The 12,174-nt window shown below is 42.4% G+C and overlaps 1 protein-coding gene across 4 annotated transcripts in view; it reads right to left on the bottom strand.

The window, feature by feature from the left end:
- The window catches only part of CTC1 (CST telomere replication complex component 1), a 37,129-nt gene extending 25,466 nt beyond the window's left edge, over positions 1-11,663 (bottom strand). For 2 of the 4 annotated variants that reach the window (XM_074311901.1, XM_074311900.1), the window contains exons 1-2: positions 11,472-11,663; positions 363-526 (exon numbers count right to left, since the gene is read on the bottom strand). In XM_074311901.1, the coding sequence (XP_074168002.1) occupies positions 363-526; positions 11,472-11,636 (329 nt within the window). In that variant the 5' untranslated portion in view covers positions 11,637-11,663. Of the gene's footprint in view, positions 1-362; positions 527-1,194; positions 1,449-11,471 lie in introns of those variants that run through there. The other 2 variants (XM_074311903.1, XM_074311902.1) reach the window with 1 other exon arrangement.
- Positions 11,664-12,174: the final 511 nt, after the last annotated feature.

Genomic DNA, 12,174 nt, shown 5'->3' on the forward strand with positions numbered 1-12,174 from the left:
CCTGGGTAAGCCGCAGTTGCCTCATCTATAAAATGAGCTGGAGAAATGGCCAACCACCCCAGTATCTTTGCAGAGAAAACCACAAATAGAGTCACAAAGAATTGTTTACAACTGAATAACAAAAACAAATGTTAGCTAGAGGTAGTAAGTCGGTAGTATTTTTAATGTGTGTATAACCCAGCTATCCTTTTTCTCCTTTTCATTTGCAACGCACTCTCCCTTCCTAAAAGTTCTTTTTCAGGGTACAGAAATTTCTGGTGAGCACCTGCACTCTAATCTTCCTTCCCTTGGCTCATCCCTTGCCAGACTTTTCCCACTTTCTCCTGCATCAACTCTGGTGCCTTCTCTTAAATTCTCCTTACCTGTAGCTAAGAGGCAAGTTAAGGCCCCCAGCTCCTCCTGAGGATGCCCAAGTAGCCTTCACACAGTCAACAACTGTCTCTACCAACTGGATACAAGGGTGTTTGACGATTGGAATGAGGTTCTTCTGGATGAAAGAGTGGACAGCCTGCAGCCAAGCTTGTTCCTAGGGGAGTGAAAACGGGAGGAGCTTGGATTAATCCCTCTTCCTCCAATCACTGAATTGTGAATTTATCTGGCCCAAGCTTGCCCCTACAAGGCCTATACCTTCACAGAGATTCTAAAACAAATAAAAAGAAAAGGACTTCCAGGTACAAAAATATCTACGACATCTCTTTACCTAGTTGCAAAGAACCAGAAACTAAAAGGGGGGAGGGGTTCCATCAACTGAGGGAATGGGGGAAGTGCTATCATTAGATTATAAAGTCCCGGAGGGCTGCGATTTTTGAATTAGCTCATTGCTTTACATAAGGGACATGCGTAATAAATGTTTTCCGGATAGATGTCACCCCTATTTTACAGGTGAGGAAACTGAAGCAGTATTGGAGGCGACAGGCCCAGGGTCTGACAGCCAACAGCTGTGTAGCAGAGACAGGATTGGAACTCGCTTCCCAGCTCCGGGTGCAGCACCACTACCCACTAGTGCCCCCAGGGGTCCGGATAGGCCAAGCGCGCCACCTCGCAGCAGGGACTTCCCCGGAACAAGTTTCAATCACTTCCGATCCGCGCATGAGCGGGAGCGGGGGAGAGGAGGAAAATGGCAGAATGAGGCACGGAAGGGAAGGGCCGCGAGGAGAAAGCAGTGAGGAAAGCAAAAGCGGGGAGAACACTCACTAAGCTCGAAGATGCCACTTCCTCCACAGCCATCACCGCCAATTCCAGTTAGAGCTAGAGGAAGGGAGATTCTCGCGAGAAGAGCGCAGCGCGCACGCGCCTAAGAGCCCTCAACTCTCTCTGAGGGAAAGGGCGGGGCATCTACGAGTGTTGCCGGGGAGGGGACTGGGATGTAATTCGGAGGAGAGATGCTAAAGTCGCAGCCCCAGACGCCCTGCCTCCTTCCGTCCCGAGCTGGTGGGCGATTCTAAACTAAGCGCTAATCCTGGTACCTGCGTACGTCACGGACGGTGCCGCCCCTCCCCCACTTCCTTTCCTGCTCTGGCCTCACACAGAATTTAGGCTTCTGCTTTAGTTCCCCAGTGTCCCCTTTTATACACAGATATTGGAACTGGTGGATGGTCTGCAGGGCAGAGAATTCTTTTCCAAATCCGATCCATAATGTGTCCTCAGACAAGTAATGCATTACGGCCTGGGCCGGGGATGGTGAGCTGAGCCTGGCTCAGGAAGTTTCGCTTTGGCCTCTGACATTTGCTAGTTGTGTGACCTTGGGCAGGTCATTTAACGTTCTCAGTTCTTCCTCACCAATAAAAGATGAGCATAATAATAGCACCTGCCTTTCAGGATTGTTGTAAAGTGAGATAATTGCTAAGAGTGTCAACCTGAATTTTAATATAAACAGTCAACAAAATGGAGGTCTTTAATGGAGGCAAGTTGATGAGGTCTAGATTTGGGGCACCCAATGAAATTGAGGTCTACTGGCAGGTTTGGGGTACAGGGAGCCAAATGGAGCTCCCCTGTTAGGACTCAGGGTTCGGAGCAAGGAGAGTTAAATGAGGTCTGGTGGCAGCGCAAGAATCCCCTGTAAAGGAATTTACAGACCTGAAAACCTAGATTAGTAAAAGAGGTTTATTATGGGGTTTGGAAGTAAGGTTAAAGTCTAGTTTAAAAGTGAAGGTAGAGATAAGAGGGCACTGGAAACAGTGTTCCAGTGGGCAGAGACCCTGGGCATGCCAGGTGCAAGGCTGCCATGTTTGGAGCCTCTGCCAAGAGAGGACTCCAGCTTGGCTCTTTTATATGAAGAGAGATTTAGCTAAAGGGCCCGTGGGTGGAATCCCAAGTTGGCTGGGATCTGATGGGGGCTGGGACGGGGGCTGGGACAGGCCCCGGATCTCTTATTGGAATTCAAAGGGGCGCTTTTGACCAGGATTTGTGAATCAAAGGTCTAGTTTCTTGGATTGTTAATGCATCAGCTAGGCGAGGCTGGGAATCAGAAAGGAATAAATCCTTCTGAAAGGACTACTTTCTTAAAGGGAGCACAACCCACTTCAAAGTGAGTGGTACCTCAGAATACACAGAGCAAGTGCTTGGAATATCCAAGGACAAAGATAAGAACAGGGTTTATTCAGGAGAAAGACTAGGCTGCAGGTGGAAGAGGTTAGGTAAGCAGCAACTTTTCCAGAGGAATTATTTTGTCTAACAAGCAAAAGTCTGGAAAGAAAGCTTAGAAATCCCCAGAGGAGAGCATTCACAAAGTAAGCAGAGGTTAAAGTGTATCTGATCAGCCCCCAGCAATTTCTTGCGTCTGGGAAGTAAAATCTAGCTGAGTTTAATCCATGATCAACTGTATCTGTTCTGTGCTTTTCAAACTTTTACTGGCTAAAGAAATACTAGCTATTATTATTATTATCCCTCTATAACTATCTTAGTGACTTATCTTGTCTACACACATAACTCCCAGATCTATAGATCCACACACTCTTCAATCTCTGAACACTTGCTTGCTAGGTTTTTCACATTCGATGTCTATGTGTGGGACAGTATTGACCACAAAAACAATCAGAGACTCAGAGTAAGAAAAAACAAAAAGGTTTTATTACAATCTAGCCGAGAATCAGAATTCCTAAATTGGAATTTCAAATTTGTATTTAAATTAACATACAGCTCCAAAATTTAAAGTGGCAAACGGCAGCTCTTTCAAATCCGTTTATTCAATTTTTCTGCACTTATGGTTGAAGGGAAAGAGTGCAAGATGGCTGGGCTTGATAGGGGTGAACCCTGAAACTGTCCAAACTCCTTTGAAAGAGGCCCTGAAGGGCAGCTAAGTGGTCTCATTCAGTTGGAGATTAGTCTGGAACCATTCCCAATAGTTTAACTCCTAAAATAAGTGACCTCTTTTCTATTAGAGATCTAAGCCCAGGGCATTGAGAACATTGAAGGAATCTCATTCAATTTTTAATGAAAGCCCAAGCTTCAGACTCTTAATAAAAGACAAATCTCTGCAGAAGTCTGAAACAGGATTATGCTTGCCAAGGAAGCTCTCTTCTTCACAAAGCTGCCTGCCAGGTCTTTTGCCCACTGTGTAGATATACTCTTCTCAGTGTTAATCCTTGTTATTTCCCTGACAGGACCTTACCCACTAAGATAGTCTTCCTAGCAAAGCTGGCTTCTCAGTGCTAACAATAAATTTCTTTTGCCACAAACAGATTTCGGGTTTGTGAATTCTTTTGAATTGAACCTGCACCAACCAGAGGGGATTCCCCACCCCAGTTTTCAACCACTAGCCTCATCTTTGTACCTCATCAGGCTAATAAATATTAATTACCTTTTACCCACTTGGGATCCTGAGAGAAGGATTTTAGGACTCAGGAAGTTGAGCTCGAAGGAGTTCCCCATTTAGCGAGAAACTGAGGGGTATGTACCCTACATCAGGGAGGCTGGACTTAATCACAAACAGCAGGAATCTTAATCAAGCAGGGTATTGATCTAATCAGTGCAGTCTTGAACAAATCTCTCTTCAAGGGAGAGAAGCTTAACTGAAGAAACACTTTGGTTAGTTTTAGTTATACTGATGAGGTATGAGAATAGGGGTGAGAGATTCCCCTCTGTTTGGATCCACAGGTCCTATGCGCAAGAATTCACAAACCTGAAATTTGTGGCAAAATGGATTTATTTTGATTTATTTTTGATGAGGTTTGGATTTAGGGAACCAAAATGAAATTAGAGTTTCTGGTGGTCAGGGAGTTAAATGATAAGGTGTAGTGGCAGGTTCGGGGTTCAGGGAACCAAATGGAGAGGTTTGGCTCCCCTGCCACCCCTTGGGATTCGGCAAAAGGGTAGGGAGTTTTGGGGACTCCCTTCTGACGGTACAGAGGTTCCCTGTAAAAGAATTTACAGACCCAAAAACCTAGATTGATAAAAAGAGGTTTATTATGGGGACTGGAAGTGAGGTTAGAAATCCTGACAGAGAGGCATAAAGTCTCTTAGCAAGCATAATCCTGTTTAGAATTTCTGCAAAGACAGTTTGACCAACCTTTGATTATATCAGGTAAGTCTTGGCCTGGGGGCTGGGAGCAGTTTGGGCTACTCAATAGAGGACTATCAGGCCAAGATTTCCAATTGAATAAAATCACTTGATTGGGAGTTTGAGCTACTGGGAGTGGTTCTAGATTAATTTTCAACTCAATAGAGCAGTGGTCCTCAAACTTTTTAAATAGGGGGCCAGTTCACTGTCCCTCAGACTGTTGGAGGGCCAGACTGTAGTAAAAACAAAAACTCACTCTGTCTCCACCCCTCAGCCCATTTGCCATAACCCTCAGCGGCTGCATTTGGCTGGGAGGGCCATAGTTTGATCACCCCTGCAACAGAGGGTGTGACTAAGTCCCTGGCCAAGATCTCCAACCGATGGAGACCACTTAACTGGGTTCCCTCTTTCAGAAGAGAGTTTGAGGCTCAGGAACTTCCTTAAAGAAAGGGGACAGTTTTAGGATTCACCCCAAAAGTTGAGGACACAATTTACATCATTTCCCCCCAAAAGATCCCAGTTTACATCAATACCTTCTAGGGATATTTGGCAGTAATTTTAAGATCCCCTGAACCTTAAGAGGCTTCTATTCTAACAATCTGTCAGTAATTCTAAAATCCTCTTATCTTTGGAATCTGTGACCCTGAGGCCCCTCCCCCTACCCAATCTGAGAATATTATTGTTCTAACATTCTATCTGATTAATAATCTGTCTTCTGGCCTCGGGATAGTCCCACAAATCAAACTTTCAAGACAATAGTGAATAGACCACTCCTCAGTTCATTGCTGACTATCATATGGATAACCTGTTGGTCAGTGATAACCAAATTCTTGAGACCACTTCTTGGTTCTATCCCTAGACCATAAAACTAGCATATCTATAACATGAAGAGCTAGATAAATCTGTCTCTTTGTTTCTGCTTCTTTGATAAATTCAATTGGAAGTACAATTATGATAAACTTTTCCCTTTGACTTGGAGATGAGTTCAAGCCTGCAAATTTTTCTTAGACCCCAATCTTTTGGGGTCCCTTTCCAACCTCAACATTTTGAATTGCAAAGACAAGGCAAACTGTCACAGATAAACAGAAATGAGCACACAGAGACAAGAACAAAACAGAAAGAAGTAAGATTTTTAGTTTTAGATTGCCAGATATTACATTTGTTCCTTTGCAATATTAAGGACACAAATACCCCCAAAAAACCCAAAACACAATCCTACTCTCCAGTGGTCTCTCCCACTTCTATTCCATCCTTGTAGCCAAGGTCCACAGATTCAGTGCCCCAGAAAAGTGGGATCCTCACAAGAAATGGCAAAACAACTTGATTCATTGGTGTTCCCTGAATAAGTCCAATCAGCTTTTTGCTAGGTGATCCATCAAGCCTTTTAGGGACAAAAAAAAAAAAGCACTGCTCTCCCCAAAAAAGTTCTGCCACCTAGAGGTATCTCCAGTCAAACTCTCCCTCTCTCCATCTTGCCTAAGTTTCTCCAGCATTACAGCATCAGGTTGTTTGTTGAGAATAGGGGTGAGAGATTCCCCTCTGTTTGGATCCACAGGTCCTATGCGCAAGAATTCACAAACCTGAAATTTGTGGCAAAATGGATTTATTTTGATTTATTTTTGATGAGGTTTGGATTTAGGGAACCAAAATGAAATTAGAGTTTCTGGTGGTCAGGGAGTTAAATGATAAGGTGTAGTGGCAGGTTCGGGGTTCAGGGAACCAAATGGAGAGGTTTGGCGCCCCTGCCACCCCTTGGGATTCGGCAAAAGGGTAGGGAGCTTTTTGCTAGGTGATCTCTTATAGGGTGCTAAGTCCCTTTTAAGATTTAGCCTGCCAAACTCATGGAGTTCTCCCTTTCTACTGGGTAATTCTGAGTTCCACTGAGGAACTTGTCTTTCATATGCTCTCCTACTCAATTTCTTTTTACCATTCCGGGTGCTTATTGTATACTTTCGTTTTGTCTGTAACCTCTTTGCTAAATAAATCTATCTTTTTCCAAAGAGAATGACCATTGTGAATTCTTCACATGACCAAACCCCAATTTTTGGTGCCTACTATCATCTGATATCTGCATCACCCACATCATGTTAGTCCTCAAACCACATTATTTTGGTGCTCAAAACCTTTGGCCTTCCTGACAAAAGATAAGTAATTTTGTTTGTTGAACTTCTAGTCACTGCCCCCCTTAGTTGAGGAGTAGGCATTGAATAGCAGGGAAAAATATTAGGATGAAAATTACTTACCATGTAGAGGTATCTCTAGTAGATACCTAGTATCTACCTCTAGTAGAGGTTCCCTCTAGGTAGAGGGAAAAGACACCACAAGATTGAGTACTGTGGTGTACTAACTCAAAGGAAGCAACAGCCATAGGATGACCCATAAGTAGATTTTATAGGGAAAATTTAACCTCCGGGACATTACTGGGATTTATGACAGGGCATAGCAAGGTGAGACTGCTCAGGATTTCTTCAGAAGGGTCTTAGGAGTTTGACATAACTTGGATTCTAGACAGACCACCTCCCCAGAGGGACCATGGAACTTATCTCTATCAGGGCCTTCTCCCTGCTTGCCTCAGGGATCAATTCTTGTTGCACTCTGTTCAAAACACCATTCAAGATCTCATCACCTACTACCACCAAAGACACCACCGTCTTATCAGTGTTTCCACTGAACCCATTTTCCCTCATTTGACATATCCAAGAAGTTTCTGGAATCTTTTTTTTTTTTTTTTTTTTTTTGCTGAAGCAATGGGGTTAAGTGACTTGCCCAGGGTCACACAACTAGTAAGTGTCTGAGACTAGATTTGAATTCAGGTCCTCCTGACTTCAGGGCTGGTGCTCTATCCACTGCACCACCTAGCTGTCCCAGTTTTTGGGATCTTGCTGTAATGCCCAAGAAACTGAGCAAGACAGAGATTAGAGAGTATTCAATACAGAATTTATTAAAGGGAGTAATTTACTGGGACCAAAGATCCATTAGTTGGTCCCAGGGCTGAACTGAGACTATGGTCTCAAAGAATCCAGCCCTAAATATGGGATATAGCATTCTTTTATAGGGTAACAAGAACAATGACATAATGGGAGAGGTATCTGGGAAGCACCTAGGATGACATAATGGTATGTACTGTAGAAGCTCAAAATATTCTAATGATGCCTAAAATGGATAAAGACCTTTATCACAGCAAACATTAAGATGAATGATTATAGCCTAAGGTCTAAGATATAAGACCTTTATCTTAACATTAAGAGGGAATAGTTATAACCTGAGGCAGAGTAACTGAATAGGACAATTAGGGAAACTGGGTCAGGACATTAAAAGAGAACTGTGGCACAACTTTGACAGTTTCTAGTTTCTAAACATTTTGTCCCTCTCTCTGTTCTCTGCATCCATAGGCAAGACCTTAATTCAGGTTCTTGTAACCTCTCACTTGGTTAAGAGTAACAGCCCCCTATGAGATCTTCTTGTCCAGCCTTTTGCTATTCCAGCCCTTTCTACACACTGCAAATAAAGTAACAAATAGCAATAACAGGAACAGTAAGTATTGTAAATAAGTAAAGTAACACATGAACAAAAGATTTTCCTACTCATCATCTCCAGTGATTTCCGTGGCCTCGAGCATAAAATTTAAACTGTTTTGTCTAACTTCAAAAACCCTATATATGCTGACCAAGCCCTTTTCAGTTCTGCTCTTCCATTTTTAGTGTCCATCTGTCACTCAAAAAGGAAGAGATGTGCCCCCAAGATCACTAGATAGATACTTTCTGTAGTTACACACAATCAGGACTGGCAACAGAGGCCAAAAGGTGGGCTGGACCCACCATGACTTAGGATTGTCTCATGGGGGGTGGGGTATCATGTGACACATGCAGGGCATACAGGGGACACCCTGTCATAGTGACACCCTTATCCATGCTGGAGGGTTGAAACCATGTGTCTACATAATGGATCATCAGGATGGCCCCTCACAAGCCTCCATGGGACATATTTTTGTCACTTAAGAATTGGCACATAGAAAAACATTTTAGACCCTGGTTCTTTGGACAAATGGCACAAGAATTGAATATCAGTTCTACACTAAAGCCTGTCTGGGAGGGAAATATGCATTTATGTTGGGAGACTCTGTAATTGTTACCACAGAAACATTAGATTTTTACTATGTTACTTATTGGAATTATATACTGAAATTGAAAATCAGACAATATTTATGAATTCACTAGAATTCATGTATCAATGCTTCCTATAAAAAATGAGAAACACACCTTAATACCATTACAAAAAAGAGAAGTGTCATTGAAAATAGGAGCAAAAGTAGAATTATTGAAACTCTCAGGCTGACCATGTCTGGGATATATGATACTCTTCTTGGAGGAGTATCCCACTTACCAAAATTTAAGGTTGTTAGCCATCCTTCACAATTATACTCTTTTATAGCAGGGACTACACTCATGTAATGGGACTGCCAAGATGTCGGATGTTAGAAAGGTCTTTTTCCTCTTTCTTATGTGCCTTCCTTGCTCATTGAAGATAATTATAAACATTTTTCATCTTGCTGTTACTGACATTAAGACTAGACTGACTCACCCAATCAGAGATCTGTAAGCAGTTCCCACTAAACAAGAAAAGGGGATTGTTGGAACCTAGGCAAGACAGGGTAACTAGGGCTCTATGCCCTCAAGAGGTATCCAGGTGTGAGCTCTGCAGTCCTATCCAAGCACAGAGTTCCTAGAGACAAGGAAGCTTGTATTGAGCACGCAACTCAACGGATATGTCTCCCCTTATGAGATATAAGGGGACTTGCTGTTCTGGTCACTGTTGTTCCCCAGGGCTTACTCCATGCCTGTTATGTCTAGATACAACTTAGAAGGTACATATATCTAACCCATCTTTTATCACACTTGGGAAGCTGAGCTTCTTTGATTCTAGTGGTTCTAACTTTTTGATTTACCATTTTTATTGTTCATGGACTTCTATTTTGTGTAGTTCTGGAGTGGAAGAAGTTATTTACTGTAGTTTCTCATTGGATTCCTTTATTATTAGTCAATCAGGCATTATTCAATTAAAGTATTGTTGGAGTGGACATGGAGTAACTGGGAAGTATGTTTCCTCTCAGGCAGCCATCTTATAGAACTATATGTATTTTTAAAATATTTCATTAATACTCTTTTTTTTTCATGATCATCATTAGCTCTTCTAAATCCATCCCTAAATATTCAGCCAACCTACAGAAAAAGCCTCTCCTCACAAATAAGCATGTGGTAATGATGAAATATGTTTTTTGTGGTCCTCAGACCTCGGGGGCTTCTGTTCTAACAGTAAGTCAGTAGTCCTAAATCTTGCCCTTGATTGCCCTCCCTGCTTTTTAAATTTTGCCTATGGTAAGAGAAATTCTGCTCTAGCTCTTTGTTTAAACTCTGTGTGAATCTTCATATTTCAAATCTATTTCTAACAGCATATTGTCAGAGTCTGGTTTTTCATCACTTTTGCTACTCTACTCTGTTTTATATGTGGTCTTATATACTTTAGGGACTTCTTTGATCCCAACTTTCATTATTAGTTAGGTTCCTAGAAGCCACAGGCTTCTCACTCAAGTTTCTAGGTATCCTGGGATGATTCTCTTAATTTCATCAATGCATGTCTCCATTGGTATATGTAGCCCAAAATTTTTAGTTGATCGTAAATGTAGTCAGCCAATCTTAATAAAATTTTTTCTTAATAGTTTTTAGAGAGGGAAATTTATTAAGGTAATACAATGTGAACACTAGGTATCAAAGAATTAAGGGGAAAGTGTCCATGCTTAGACAACATGTGACAAATGAATATCCCAAACCTCCTGATCCTGGAAGCTTTTTTCCCCATTTATGAAATGGTCAACATCTTTCCCTGAGGCTTGAAGTAGTTTCTTTGCTGAGTTCCTTATAGAGTCATGAATCCAGGCTGCTTCCCGTGATAAAACTGCTGACTGTTATTTAGGACATTAATGAGAAAATGGGGAAAAAAAACCCAACAGCTATGAATTCTTTGAAACTTGAAAAGTCTTCCTCAGTCAAAGCAGGGAATGGATGGAGACTTATTCAAGACCAAGGCTGGGGCCTCTACTTTCCACCAGACTTTAGTGGAGACAGCTCTGTATCATGAACCTAAGACCTTTAGGAAAGCAGAGCTACCAAACTAACAGAGTAGCTTATAGTCTAGCCTCCACAGCTATCATTAATTGTGATGTGATGTGAACAAACTACAAGACCTGAAATTCTCAGGGGTTCTCAAACTACGACCTGCTGGCCAGATGTGGCTGCTGAGGACTTTTATGTGGCCGCTGGTTATGGCAAATGGGCTGAGGAGCAGAGACAGAGTGTGAGCTTTTGTTTTTACTATAGTCCGGCCCTCCAGTCTGAGGGACAGTGAACTGGGCCCTATTTAAAAAGTTTAAGGACCACTGTAAGGCTATCCAGTCTTGGGAATGGCACAAATAATGCTGCTTAATAGTTGTAATTTAATACTAATTATGTTGCTCTGTAAGCTATAGAACTCAATGAAAGAAACTGCTCCATCCCTACCATTCCTCAGTTGTATCTCTAAACCATAATATTAGTATATCAACTTTTAATCTGTTTCTCTTTCCTATAAAATTATCTTTTTGATTCTGACTCTTTGCTAAAAATTCCTTTGGAACTTTAGCCTACTTCAATCAGTGTTACACTTATCTCCCTGTTTCTAAATCTTTGTTAAAAACTTTGGAACTCTAGCCTGTTGTCAAGCAGAGTATTAAATCTTTTTCCCTTAACTTGGAGACTGACTGAATGTGCAAATTCTTTCTCCAAACCCAGTACACTGACCAGGGGGACCCTAATCTTGTTGGAGTGCCTCCTCAACAAGGAGAAGAACCCCATTTTCTTCATCACCACAGGCAACAATTGCTAACCAAATGCCAGCAACAGGTAGATATATACAGGAGCTTTGGGTACTGGAGCCTCACCTCCCTTGAAGTACAACAAAAAACCATCAGAGTCCTGCTGCTGGCCCCTCTCTCAAAGTCATCATTCAGGAAAGGGCTTCTGTGCAGTTCAACTTCTTCCCACAGCAAACTTCCACACTTAGCTGATGCATCCAGGTACTCCAAGGCAGAGATAGAGGACAGCATTTGCTAGACAAATCAAACCACAATCACCACCTTGATAACCATCTATTCTCTCTCTCTTTTTTTTCCCCCCCTGAGGCTGGGGTTAAGTGACTTGCCCAGGGTCACACAGCTAGGAAGTGTTAAGTGTCTGAGATCAGATTTGATCTTGGGTCCTCCTGAATTCAAGGCGGGTTCTCTCCACTGCGCCACCTAGCTGCCGCCTATGACCATCTATTCTCACAACCTGATGGGACACAACCCAAGATCCTGGGCCCAAGAAATCTGGGAGTAACTGCTTCCAGAGCAGTGCCAACAACCATCCAAGTGGGAAGCATTTCCTATGAAAATATAGCCTGATTATTTCTTCTATTGCTCTTCTAAATAAAAAACACAGATAAGAGGTTTTCATTGCTCCACGTTCCTCAGCTAGATATGTAGAATTTATTTCTCCACATTCGTCCATTTGGCATGCAGTTTTGAGTAGATCTTGGGCTGGGACCCTTTCTATCTTTTGGGAAGAAGAAATTCTGGGGATAAGGGCTGGGGACCCATCAAACTG

The sequence above is a fragment of the Sminthopsis crassicaudata genome, chromosome 4 (assembly GCF_048593235.1).
Source record: "Sminthopsis crassicaudata isolate SCR6 chromosome 4, ASM4859323v1, whole genome shotgun sequence".
NCBI classification, from domain to species: Eukaryota; Metazoa; Chordata; class Mammalia; order Dasyuromorphia; family Dasyuridae; genus Sminthopsis; species Sminthopsis crassicaudata.